The sequence below is a fragment of the Apium graveolens genome, chromosome 3 (assembly GCF_009905375.1).
Source record: "Apium graveolens cultivar Ventura chromosome 3, ASM990537v1, whole genome shotgun sequence".
Classification (NCBI taxonomy): Eukaryota; Viridiplantae; Streptophyta; class Magnoliopsida; order Apiales; family Apiaceae; genus Apium; species Apium graveolens.
In genome coordinates this window covers 73,304,270-73,318,617 of record NC_133649.1, presented here as the reverse complement: position 1 = coordinate 73,318,617, position 14,348 = coordinate 73,304,270, and the positions used below count along the sequence as shown (strand labels likewise).

Genomic DNA, 14,348 nt, shown 5'->3' with positions numbered 1-14,348 from the left:
GTTGCTTGTGTTTTTGGCTTAAACCAATCCAGACCAAACCAAAATTAAATATACTGCATCAATAAATTAAAAGTATTTAATCAAAATGAACAAAGTTGTTTTGCTTGGGTTATCGAGTTTAAAAATATACTGCCCACATAAGTAGTAATTGAAATTTGTATGGTACATTCTAAACTCTAAAGTAAAGCGCAGCAGCCATTTTCCAGATTTGTTTTTGTTACATACTTGCATTCATTGGAGTGAGCGTATTTCAGTAGTTAAATACAGTCCTATAAATTTAGGGGTGTTTTTTTTAAATCCTACTGTATCTACTATTAGGCTATTAGCCATACCTAAAAAGGGTATTTCTTGTAGCCACAAAATAAATATATTTTAATCTTTAAAAACAATATTAAAATCAATGATAGATTTTTAATTAAATGAATAGTAACATTTTGTGTATTGCTTACCCACAATTCCAATTTATTTTTACAATTTTGAACAAAACCAAGTATTTCCATTAAAATAAATACGAATAATTTGTTCAAAAAAAAAGTTTTTAAAAATTACAAGCCTAACAATTTTGTAATTAATAATAAAAAAGAAATAAAGAAATAAAGATAAGAAAAAAGCCACATCTTGTGATTATCGTCTGTGGCCAAGTCAGTCAAGTGGTTAAATCCCAGGTGAGCATTCCACTTCTTTCCCTTATCCCCTGTATGTATGTATATGTTTGTTTGTATATATTTACGAGTGTGTATGTATCATACACTGACTTGGGATTTTCTTGATTCTCTAATTTAGAGTTGCTGGTGGAAGTATAAGTTCTTGATTCTTGTACAATAAATTTAACTTTTTTAAGCTTATTATATGATAACATGTTACATGTGTACATAATATTATAACTCTGATGCTAATTTAACAGTGTTGTTGTAATGTGCTCAATTTTTAAATGAAAACCAACAACTCATTCACTACTGTTACTTATTGATAATCCAATTGTTCAAGTGATTTATAGTATTATTAGCTGTGAATTCGTATTTTTTTTAAATGGGGATTATGGTGTTTTGAGTTTTGAGGCTAAGATAGTTTTAAGTGTAATTCGCACAACCCTGTATGTATATGAATGCTTGCGAGGTAAGGAGTGTAATACACTGACTAAGGCTTTCCTTGACTCTGATTCTACAGTTTGAGCTTGGCATTGCTGTTGGAAGTATGTTCTTAGTTGTTATACGACAAATTCAGTTTTTTTTGAGCTGATTAAACCAAGATATGTCTTTGTTACCATGTTCACGGATCTCTTATCCTAATCATCATGCCCTGCAACTTTACACTACCTTCTCTCCGTTTCGTAACCACAAACCCCAATTTTTGCTACTCCGAAGTTCTAGAATAACCGTATGTCTATTGAGGACATCTTGCCACCGTCATTTGTCCCCGTGTTTGGTCGTTGCTAAGTCTCAAGAGCAACACATTTTTTCCAAATTGCTCAAAGATTTACTTCATATAGTTGGAGCTTCCGTAATTTTGTTATTAGGTCTTGGCATTTGCACTCGCTCAGCTTCTGCTTGTACTCAAATTCCGCCCAACTACATAGCCTGTCCTAAAGAGACTTCTCAACAGCAAACAACCGAAGGTATCATAAATTTCTATATGCATTTTTGTTATAGGATAGGACAGTCAAGTGAAGTGCTTGTTGGTCTTATTTTGTGGTATTTTTTGAACACAGTGAATGATGATGTTAAAAATTCACAAATTGTATTTGAAGATGAAGAAACGCGTGCAGCATTTGAAAGTTGGAAATCTAAAACATACTCCCTGACTGTTCCTCTGAGAATTATTGCTCTGCGTAGCTCTGTACCTCCTTTGTGGATCAAGGTCTATACAATATTTTGCTTCGCATTTATAGAACTATAGTTTTTATTTCTCAATCCTCATAATGCATGTATCACTCTCAATGCCCGGCCTTTAATTTTAATATAATATTTGTTGTTTGAAAATGCACATATGTTAAGTAAGTTTATGCTTGAAAGTTATTTATCTTGTCTCTTCAAAGAAAAGGTTGCACTAAGTAAAATCGAAATGTAATAAGGGGTAGAGTTTAATAGCATGAGAAACATTGCTTTACATATTTGACCAATGCATCAGCTTGTTAGAAGAAATAAACTACATTATACATTTTTGACATTGTCCAGCAAAATCTGGTAAAACCAGAAAGTAGCATTATGAGAGCCTGTATTTTCTTCATTATTGTTACCAATTGGAGCTTTATGTGAAGTATTGAAATTCATGTCTGTTGACACAGAATTTTATGCAAGCCCAAGGAAAGAGGACAAAACTGCGTATGGAATTTCGTGGAAGTATTAGGGATATATTTTCTGAACTTTCTATGGGATTTAGCAAGAGAGATGTTGCTAGCAGATCTGCTCTAACAGCTGACATTGTTGCATTAGGAGATACCTGGCTTAGTTTTGCTATTAACAAGGCTCTAATTGAACCTATACAAAGGGTTGAAGACCAAGAGTGGTTTTCTGGCTTAAGTGACAAATGGAAGGTAAGAGTATTATTTAGTTGTAATACTCCCTCAATCCCTTTTACTTGTCACTTTGACTTTTTTCTCTTAAATTAAGGTGCATAAAAAAGATACCTCCATTAATTGTTTTTTAATATTTCTTTTTAAAAGTTTACTATTTATATTTTTTTATTCAAAATATAATTGGTACAAGTATTTTTTTTGTCACCTTGGTGAACGTGCAAAAAGTCAAAGTGACAAGTAAGAGGGTATGCGTCATGCATGGAGTGTCAAATATGCTCTTGTGGAAAAATTTATATACTTATCAAGTTAACGAAGTCTAGCTCTAGTTATACACTTCGACTGCTCTCATCTTTTAATAGGAAGGCCCAAGGATCACTTCTCTTTTGGCTCTAATAAAGTGGATATTATCTTTTAAAGGTATTTCGCTAACTTTTGGGCCTAGTGGGTTCAGCTCAGATTCGACCGTTCTGTACCATATGTATTGTCAACTTAGATTTACCATGCCAAAGCTGTCATTTTAGTATGCTCATTGCTCGCAGTTTGATATGTTTAAGGGCTATTTGAGAATTTTTTTTAAAAAGGCTCTGCAGAGCAGTAGCCAATATTGGGCTTTTTGAAGTAATACGTCACATGCGTCCTATTTTTTTCCCCAGCCGTTGGTTTTTTTTATAACGCTAGCATTTTTCACATGGTAAAGTGTTAATTAGTATATGTTAAAGAAGCTGACTTTATGTCATGTCATCGAAAATCGATTAAAAATTCAAGCACCATATAATTTGAGCGTATATTACCAAAAAATCTTGAATAAATTTTTGCAAGCTACAGACGTGTGTCGGGGCTTTTCCAAAGGAAGAACTAAACTTGGATTATATTATTGATACTCTCCTGTCTCCTGAAGACTGCTTGTAATTATATCTTAAAAGTCACTTAGCCATGCCCCAAATTTAATTTCTATTTTCAGTTTTCCCAACATCTGATGATGTTAGTTAATTTAAAAATTGAGATATCTATAGTTTTAATTATCTGACGAGAAAGACTAAATTATTGCGCAGAACTCTTTATAATCTTCTAACTTTCTTCATCGTAGTAATGTAACCTAACATTTTAATGTCTCAAATGATCTCAGGTATACTTACGCAGGAACAGTGAGGGAAAATTAGACGTTGAAGGCAAAATTTGGGCTGCTCCTTATCGGTGGGGAAGCATGGTAATTGCTTTTAAGAAAAGCAAATTCCAGAAGAATAATTTGGCTCCTATTGAGGTATTTTATTTTATAGTATATGTCGACCAAAATTTTTCTCACCTTGTGCCAATAGTCAATAGCTTACTTATATTTTAGCGGCCAGCTGATTTCTACTGGCTTTGATCTGCAACCAAAATCTATTTTAAGTTTAGTTGCACACAGCAAACTCAAGCAGTATGTACACTAGGCTCAGGTAGACCAGAGAAGAATTATACTGTTTTTTTATTTTTTCGTGGCCAGCTAATTTCTACTGGCTTTGCTTTCGCTCTGCAACCCAAATCTGTTATAAGTTTAGCTGCACGCAGCAAACTCAAGCAGTATGTACACTAGGCTCGGGTAAAGAATTACATTATTTTTATTTAAGTAAAGTCTTTTCTTGTAATAGATGTGTATCATGAAAACAAAAACGAATATGTATTGTCGTGATGTAAAGTTGAAAAGAAAAATAGACGTACAGCATAAATTTGTGACAAATGACAAAATAATCCTTATGGTAGATCTGTCTACAGTTAATACTTGGTCAAAATAAATATGAGGGATTAAATTTAAGCAGAGAAACTTCCTCTAGTAAAGAAATAGTGTGAATTGCTTTTAAGCATGAAGACTATTATGAAAATTAAAAAGGTAGTGATTATATAGTGAAATCAATTAAGATAAAATTGGAAAAAATTGAATGCTGGAAGGAAACTAGTAGGGTGTAGGGATAATAAATTGAGTAAAATATCTAATTATTTAGAGTTTGAAAATTTGTCTCATGTATTATTCATATATGATTTGTTCTACAATATTTGGGATAAAAAATTTAGTTTCTATTTTAAATCTTCGCGTGACATATGGGATTCTGTCAAAAATAAACCCGGAAATGGGTCGTGTACGTGTACAATCATTCCGTGTACTTTCGTGTTTTCGTGTCAAAATTTTAAAATCGAACCCGACCCGGATTTGTACCCGTGTACCATTTAGTTGACACTAACCGGAACTAATATATTCGTGCCTACCTGTTTTATACACGGAAGTACACGAATTATATGCGAAAAAATATCGTTTGTTAGAAAATGCACTAGTTAATTAAATAATATAGGATAGTAAATATCTGTTGTCAAATATAATACTCCGTATATTTAGTATTTATATAATTTATATAGAAATAGAATAGGTTAGCCGTATTTGTTATTTAGTGTAAAATAAGATATATAATTTTATTATAAATATTATATATAAATAAGATATATAAATTCTATTATAATATATGGATGAATGAAACAGAATTTTACAAGAATTATTTAATTCAAACATGCAGGACTGGGCTGATCTCTGGAGGCCTGAGCTTTCAGGGAAGATTTCTATGGTTGATTCTCCCAGAGAAGTCATTGGTTCTGTACTGAAATATATGGGGGCATCTTATAATACGAGTAACTTTGATACTGAAGTTGTTGGGGGGAGAAATGCAGTCTTGCAGAATCTTTCACTTCTTGAAAACCAGGTATGACTATTAACAGGCATGTTACATCAGTAATAGAAAGGGCATAGGGCTCATAACCATCACACATCTGAGTTGTTATTAACATATTCTACGTACGGCATCTCATACCTTTTTATAGGTTCGACTATTTGACAGTGTGCATTATCTAAAAGCTTTTGAAGTAGGCGACGTGTGGGTGACTGTTGGATGGAGTTCTGACATTATTCCTGCTGCCAAACGCATGTCAGACGTTACAGTTATTGTTCCAAAGTCTGGAGCTAGTCTATGGGCAGATGTTTGGGTAATACCCTAATTTTTGCATATTGTCAAAGATAATATGCCTAATTTGTTTGTCATTGATTGATACGAAAAAGTGGGAAAATTGTAAGAATTTCAAAGCACTATTACACGGTCACTCTAGAAAGTAATGTAAAGCGGAAATAATCCATTCTGGAGTAGGGGTTAGTATGTGTTGTTACAGTGGTCGTTCTCTTAATTATTTACCTGGTTTGCCTTGTCAGTTTTATGGGTTAGGTGGACCACTCACTTGATAACTTATTAATTTCAGACGTATCTGCATATGCCAGAGTTTACCATGGCCTCTCACCTGCCCAAACCCTTTCAATACAGAACTTATTACCATATAATCTCTCATGTATGTTCTATGATTATTTACAATGCAAACAAAACAAGTATAGTACGTCATTTAGTCCAAGGTTGAGATGCTTTGTTTCAGCATGTGCAATTTTTTGTGATCACCAACACACAATGTGTTACGTTTGTGCTGAAGATAAGCATTACATTCCAACTATTAGTTAGTATCATTCCTGATGGTGCCACTTTCTTAAAGACCAGTTGTTTCCCTATTATCAAAGAAGAATTAGGCAGGAGTCTTTTGGGTGGTTAGTGTCCCCCTGGCCCCTTGTGACTGCCTGATCCACTTTTTATCAATTGATGACGAAATATCAAATAAGATCCTATATAAATGAATTGAAGAAAGAAATTACAGTATACTTTGTCTTTTTAGGAATCTCTACAATTATGTTGTAATAAACAGTTACTATTTGTTTGTATAATTTATAACCTAAAGAGCAAATCTTGCAGGCAATACCTGCTGCATCTGAAATTAAAAATGACAAAATTGGAGGACGAGTAAGAGGGCCATCTCCCTTGGTACATCAATGGCTAGAGTTCTGTTTGCAATCTGAACGAGCATTGCCTTTCAAGGAGGAGGTAGTACCAGGTGCGTCACCATCTGCCCTTGAAGATATGCCAGTTGATGCCATTGTGGAGCTACAGAAGAATAAGCCAAAGCTCGACACCAACCTAATTGGCGGAGTACCTCCAACAGAGATTTTGAAGAGGTGTGAATTCTTGGAGCCGTTATCGGATGCTACATTATCTGAGTATCAGTGGCTGATAAATCATATGCAGAAAACTAATCACAGCTTGATCGAAAAAATCCAGCAGTACACTACTGGTATGTTTCAGATATTTAAGCAGAAGTCAGGTTCTAGTACTGTGTGAAAGCTTAAAGGCCTGAGTGGAATTCTAGGATCTTATGTTCAGTGCTGTGGCGAACCAAGATCTCTGTCAACCAAAGTTAGCTTCATACAGTGTCTACTGCAGAAGCAGAAGATATATTTGCCCTTATTAACGGGCTGAAGAGTATAGTTTACCTTAATGTCTCTTAACTTTGGCCAGTCTTGAAATAGAAAATTGTGTATATACTCATCAAAACCCATTATAACGATTTGGAGTCTCACATCAATTTGTGCTGAAAGAAAGTGGACAAGAAGTTCAAAGTTGGGCTGGCTTGATGGATGTAAACAGCTTGAAGAACTCACACTTGGTAGATAGTTGGTTGTAGCCTGCATGGCAGATAGAATCTGTAGTCATTCTTTACGCAAACAAATGAAATGCTAGTTTTATGACTTTGGCTGGCATTAAAATGATGTATTTTGAAACATTTACATGTATGCCTCAGATCACCTTCAAATATATATTCTATAAATTTTGCTCAAAGCCTCAAACTAAAAGTGAGATTTATCTTTACTTCAAAAAAAAAGTGAGATTTATCTTAAGATAGGCAACTAACTAACGGCCCTTCTTTCACCATGAATCCTCAATATATAGAGTAATTTGCATATTGTGTATCTGAACTTTCCAGTTTATACACTTTGCGTACCTGAAGTTCCATATCTAGCAAAAAACATGCCAAACTTTACAGAATCTAGCAAAAAGCATACTTCCGTTAGAAGCATTTAACACCTTGAGGGTATGTGTGTAATTCCAGTAACATGTATGTGTATTAATTAGTTTCATATTAACATTCATCTCTCTCAATTTTAATTGAGGATTTTATAATGAAATATTTGTACTTATATTTTTGTGACATTAAAGGATATATATTAATAGTGTCATATTTAAAATAATTATTATAAAATATAAATTCTAACTAATAATAATAATTAATAAAAATTCGAGTCTTATATAACAAAAAAAATGATATAAGAGTTTAGACATTTCAAAGCGGTATATTCAACTTTTTCTAAAATGTAATATTTCAATAAAAATATTTTTCAATAAATTTTTTATCGACATAAGACACTAATTTTATTAATTTATTGTAGTTTTTAAAGTCAAATTATATTATCAATTCTAAAGGACAACATCATGTACAAATTAAACAAGATATTTTTTACTTTTAAGTTGCAAAAATGTGATTTTTTTTTGCAAAACTAAGATTTTGCTATTATATTTAACCAAATGCAAACTTAAATGCAAATTGAAACTAACTTCAATTTTCAAAGAACTTAAATAAAGTTGTATCTCTGAATACCATTTTTTCCAAGTTTATTTTGCAAATATTTTTAAAAAATAGTAAGATGGTAAAAAGAACTTAAAATATACTTCTTCCTTCCCCTCATTTCTTTACATTCAGGAAAAAGTGTGTGATACGTATTTTAAGGTGAATATAAATATAGTTTCACAATTTATTTTTGTTACGATTTTTATGATTTTAAATAAAAATTGAATATTTAAATTAATATCTAGAAATTCTTGTTTTAAAAAAATATATGAAATATGCACTTAAGTCAATTGTTGAACACTCTTTACTTTAATATAAAGAAATGAGAGAGACAGATTAATATTTGGGAATATCTCTTAAACTATTGCTTTTGTTTAAAATTTAGGCACATGTGGAGGAAAAACTTGAGAAGGTTTTAAAAATAAACAGAGAAAAATGGTGTTAACTAGAAAAACATTGAAGAATCATAGATTTACATAAATTAAATTTCAAAGATAAGCTTGTGTTATTGCTTTAAACCTCTCATAATCATCATCACTTAAACATGGCCACTTAAACATGGCCTAGTAACATAATAGAACATGTAACATGGTTTTAAAATTATTTATGTTGTTATTAGTTTTCTTTTTATTTTTAATCTTAATTTAAATGCACATAATTATATATAATTTATTTTTTTAAAATAAAAGTTAAAACATGTTTCAATGAAAAATTACCGCGTATAATTTCATAAATGTTGATTTTTAAGAAAAAAATTCATGTCATTCTAGGCAGAAATAAAAAATAGCAAACAATTAGAACTATGAACATAGTGCAACTACCATATTACCCCTGCCGCTAAACTCATTTCACAAAGTAAATTAACGGTGTCAGTTGTAAAGTAACGGAAGTATGCTTTTTGCTGTTTTTTGCAAACTTCAGCATGCTTTTAGCTAGATATCAAATTTTGGGTACACAAAGTGCATATTTCCGAAACTTCAGGTACACAAACCGCAAATTACTCTAAATATATACCAACTAGTTCTTGTCATATTTCTTCACCCCCTAGTGCTGTTTCTGCAGTTCACTAGATTCAACGGCTGCCAATTCTCCTCATAAATCTTTCAATCCCAGGTACCAAATATCCTTATATTTAATTTCTCTTACATCAGTTTTTTGATTCTTCTGAAATTCACTTGATATATGCTTCAGCCCTGCTATTTTTTTTTTTTTTTTTTATAATTTTAATGATGGTTTGAAACTAGTGATAGTTGTAATATGGTATATCAGTTACATATCGATCTGGGTTCTTTCCTTTTTTGTTTTACACATCTATTTCTTTTTTGGGCAATCTTGCTGTTTATGTGTTATCAGTTACTGAACATTAGAATGAACATTAGTATTAGTTTCATGAGTATCTGAAAACTGGATACTTACTTAGCAAAAAAATAAACTGGATACTTTGAATTTCACACTAGAATTCTGGTTTTTCATTCTGTATGAGCTCAGGACAACTGCCATTTTTTTTCTATTTCACGCAAGGGGATGCTAATATGTAATTTTATAACTACTTATGTTAAAAATCTTGATTAGTTATGTATTAAGAGTAGTTTAATTTTTTAATAGTTTTCTTTATTTACTTTTGAACTTTGTTATTACAGAGATTATTATTATCGAGAAAAAGGATTGAAAGTATGTTAGTTAAATAATGAAATGTTGGGTCGAAATTGACCAAATCAGCAATCTGCAGGGAAACATATGGTAAGACAATTATACCATTCTAGGTACCAACTCCCAAAACCTTAGTGTATTAATAAAATCCCCTAAAAATCTTATACTTCTTAGTTTTTACATCAATTTCTCACTCCCATTTTAATCCCACCAAGGGGAACAATCCCAATCTCACCAAGGAAAAACAAACAAATAAAGGTGTATACAATGTGAGAATATTATTGCTGAATTCCAAGACCTTTCCTGGACCCTCATACCATGTTTGTTGACCAGCTCTACCAAAATCTTAGACAAGTAATAGAAGCCACCAAATGGGTCATATAGTTTGAAGTTTTGAATCACCAAGATATTTATTGGGCTACCAAGTTCACTTGTGGTATGTTATTATACCCGGAACCTATCTTGATGCCTAAAAATTGAATCGGTTTGATATACTCTTTCCCCAAATTCTATCAAATAAATGAACTTGCATGAATTCCAGATACGAAATGGATGTAGTAAAAAGATTCTCCTCCCCCCCCCCCCCCCCGCCAATACAGTAATTTAACTCTTGTTTGCGTAGTCACGGAAGTGGATCAAATATATGAATATGTTATATATCTACTTAGTCGTGACAAATGTGGGGTATTTCTATTAAAGGCCATACTGTGTAGACCCAAGTTAAGCATATTAGATTTAATATGCGGAGATGGCTTGTCTAAAAAAGCAACTAATCAAATTACTTCTATGTTATTCTTAGAAGGGCCATGAATTGCTTCTTGCTCACCTGCGCATCTGCAGGCAGGGATTAGATATGTTACTTGCATAAAACTGTAAAACTTAATGAATTATCCTTGAAATATGTATATTTGGTTGTGGGAAACATTATTAGATGTTTAGAGGTACTGGTACTGTGGTACATGGGTTTACAATAGGGTCATGTCAACAAATACCAACTTCAGCTACTTCCTATATAGAACATGTTTGTGTCTAGATAGTAGATATGCAGATTTAAATGATGAAGATGAGAAGAAGACAGCGCCTCGATTTAGATGAAAATGAAAATTGTTGAGGGTTTAATGTTAAACTGATAGCGGTGATGTTAAGTTAATATATTACGTGTGTTAGGCTTATAAAATGGGGTTTTCTGTATACTACTCTGTTGTACTAATTCTGATAATATGTAACATATTGTATTTAATATGGTTTTATTAGCTGATAAGACATGCATATATAAATATTATAAAATCTTTAACATTCAAATAATTCGCTTATAAGGTATGGATTTAATCTATATTATCTATTTATAAAAAAATGTCGTGTCTCGCCAACTTTTAGAAATCTCTAGTCCAACACTTGGATCCATGTCATGTCTGACACTTGGTACCCAAATCTGAGAAACACTATCAGTGACAACAATGATTATTAAAAAGTAGGTCATCCTGCACCTACGTAGCTGCACACCACTTTTTTTTGTTAAGTAGACTTCTATATCATCCTTAATATTCTGCTTTAATTTATTAACATTTAATTCTCTAATTGGAGTTTATAATTTTTATCTGTTATTGATGAAATTTAAATCTCTGATCACCTAGTCAGTTTTACCTCTTAACTCCTTTTTCCACTCTTAGATTTCCAGGGATGCTAGGACATTTACTAGCCCCATCCTTGTTTATCTTTGATTCTGGAACACATCGCTTTTCGTCTGTAAGTACTGTATATTTCTTTACAGAGATACTTTACAATTGCTATATTGCTGCAAAACGTTTGTTAAAGTTGTGCTAGCATATTAATGAGCTGTCCGAGATGGGATTACTTCTGTGAGTAGATTCCTATGTCATCTCCATCACCTTGTTTTAAACTTTTTCTGTGTATATAGGTTTCTTATTTTCCACGGATGCATTCTTTCATTAATAAAAAATTTATAATCGAACAGTTAATTTTTTTTTAATGCAGCAATTTTTTTCAAATTTGAACACCAAACCTATGACATGTTAAATTTGAGCCAAAGATTAAGTTGTGTAAGGGATAATAGTTCTCATTGATAAACAACTTGATTCAGCACAGAGTTCTGACCAAAATTTGATTGTAAATATGTAAACAAAGAACATTATTACGGTGAACTAAAACTCTGTCTCTGTTGGAACACAAAGTTAATTTTCGAGAAATTAGACCTTCGTAAATTAATTATAAAATGTGCCATCTTGTGTTGAATCGTGTAATAAACAATAGTTATAATTAATTTAACCATGTCGATGTTTGTAGTAGAAAACAAAAAAAAAGTGAACCCACATAAGCAATTTTATCTAGTAAAACAAACTAGACTATAATATCTGCACTAACGTAAAAATTATATATTAGAAAACAGGACTGAAAATTGTTCAAAGTAAACGCCTAGACAGTTAGTTTATTTGGTCATTAACCTTGTGATTTATCATTTTCCTGCATATTGTCTTATATGACCTTGCAACGTCAGTACGTAAAATAACTAGGTTATTTGGTCCCAAGATAATTTTAGTCTTTCAGTTTGAAACTTTATCTTTTCATTCCATTCCTCGTATTGTCTCAGACAGATTTTAAAGTGGCTGCATTGCACATAACATCATCGGATGTAAAGGTCTCTGGTGACTTTCTTCCAAGCCCGATTGGAGTGTCCTGTACCTCCTTGCTTTCATCTAGGAAATGGAAAGTACATTCAACTACAAATACTAATAACTTGTCCTTGGTGGATGAAGAAAGGAAAACATGGGACGCATGTAAGCAAGCTCTTTCTACATTCAATTTTAGTATTGAGGAGGAAGATAAAATTTTGGGAAAAGCATTTGGCCTGGTCCATTCACCATATTGGGGTGAAGATCGCAATAAAGAGGTACCTGAATTTGATTTGGTAAATGGTATCTTAAATTATCTAAGGAGCTTAAACCTTTCGGACGAAGATCTTACAAAGGTGCTCAAAAAGTTCCCAGAAGTTCTTGGATGTAGTCTCGAAGATGAGATAAAAAACAATGTGGCGGTCCTGGAGAAGCAATGGGGAATAAAAGGAAAGTCTTTAAGGAATTTGCTACTACGAAATCCGAAAGTATTGGGTTTTAATATTGACTGCAAGGGAGATTGCATGGCACAATGCACTCGTTGTTGGGTTCGATTCTAGTGGTATATAAATCTATATGTATCTGTTGATCTGTTAAGACTCTGAACAATCTTAACCTAGAACACGAGAAAAGTAAGCAATATGATTTATTGAAATGATAGTAGAACTCTTATAATAGATATATTCTGATGCTACACCAGAATTAAAACCGATGATGCTTCACCATCGCTGCAGAGCTGCTCTGCTACAAAACTTTTTATAAATTTCTCAATCCCTAAACTACAACTAAATGACAGAATAAATACTTTATTTTCTCCAATCTGATCCCCCTAATCATGCAGGGAATCCTTTCCTAAATTATTTCAAATCTTCCCTTTATTGAGTCTGATACTGTCCCCACCAATCAAGATATATAGTTGACCCCTTGATTATGTCTCCACCATATTTCCTTTCTTTTTGCGTCTCTGATAAACTTTTAACTCCTTAATTTTCTTTGCCCTTCTATGGTAAGTAGCTATGATTGGGGGTCTAACAATTCCTCCCTCCTCAAGAGTAGCCTTGTCCCCAAGGCGGAATAGAGGAAACTGCTCCTTGATTGTATTGACATCTTCCCAAGTAGCCTCATCTTGTGACTGACCTTTCCACTGAACTAATATTTGCGGAGTAGACTGATCATCGTGGACTATATCACGGTATGCTAGAACAAATTGTGGTTCTGCTGTAGGAGGAAGCTCGACTTCTAGGCCTGCTGGTAGATGACCAGGTTGAAGACCATGTCCTAAAGCCTTTTTTAATAAAGAGACGTGAAAGACTGGATGCACGCGAGAGCCTTCTGGGAGTTGTAAGCGATATGCAACGGAGCCAATTTTTGCGATGATTTCAAAGGGGCCGTAAAAACGAGCAGATAATTTAGGGTGGATGCGTCTAGCTATAGACTGTTGGCGATATGGCCGAAGCTTTAAATACACCCAATCTCCCACCGCAAAAGAATAATTTCGACGTTTTAAATCAGCTTGCTTCTTCATCCTATGTTGGGCACGTTCCAAGTTGTATTTAAGTTGACGAAGAATCTCATCTCTGTCCTCGAGTTCTTGTGCTACTGCCTCCACAGCTATCTCCCCTTTCAAAAATTTCAAAATCGTTGGTGGAGGTCGGTTATAAACGACCTGGAATGGAGTCATCTTAGTGGCTGATTGGAACGAGGTGTTGTACCAATATTCTGCCCAGTGGACCCAACAACTCCATTGTTTAGGCTGATCGGACGCAAAATAACGAAGATAAGTCTCAACACAACGATTCAATACCTCGGTTTGGCCATCGGTCTCTGGATGGTACGAAGAGCTCATTCTCAACGTTGTACCCTGTAATTTAAAGAATTCGGTCCAAAATTGACTCAAAAAGGTAGGATCACGATCACTTACAATCGATCGAGGCATGCCATGTAAGCGTGCAATCTCTTTGGCATACACTTCAGCAACCTTTTTAGCTGTATACGGGTGCTTCAACAATACAAAATGACCATATTTTGAAAAACGG

The 14,348-nt window shown here is 33.2% G+C and overlaps 2 protein-coding genes across 2 annotated transcripts; both read left to right on the top strand.

The window, feature by feature from the left end:
- Nucleotides 1–716: 716 nt before the first annotated feature.
- Nucleotides 717–7,245, top strand: LOC141712432 (uncharacterized). Its single transcript, XM_074515367.1, has 7 exons — nucleotides 717–1,615; nucleotides 1,709–1,857; nucleotides 2,285–2,533; nucleotides 3,642–3,776; nucleotides 5,059–5,241; nucleotides 5,360–5,521; nucleotides 6,325–7,245. Exons 1-7 carry the CDS (start codon nucleotides 1,252–1,254, stop codon nucleotides 6,745–6,747), a joined length of 1,665 nt encoding a protein of 554 aa, XP_074371468.1. The 5' UTR covers nucleotides 717–1,251; the 3' UTR covers nucleotides 6,748–7,245.
- A 1,861-nt stretch (nucleotides 7,246–9,106) lies between these two features.
- On the top strand, nucleotides 9,107–12,966 carry LOC141712431 (uncharacterized). The gene is made up of 3 exons (XM_074515366.1): nucleotides 9,107–9,145; nucleotides 11,353–11,428; nucleotides 12,291–12,966. Exons 2-3 carry the CDS (start codon nucleotides 11,363–11,365, stop codon nucleotides 12,870–12,872), a joined length of 648 nt encoding a protein of 215 aa, XP_074371467.1. The 5' UTR covers nucleotides 9,107–9,145; nucleotides 11,353–11,362; the 3' UTR covers nucleotides 12,873–12,966.
- The last annotated feature ends 1,382 nt before the right edge of the window (nucleotides 12,967–14,348 follow it).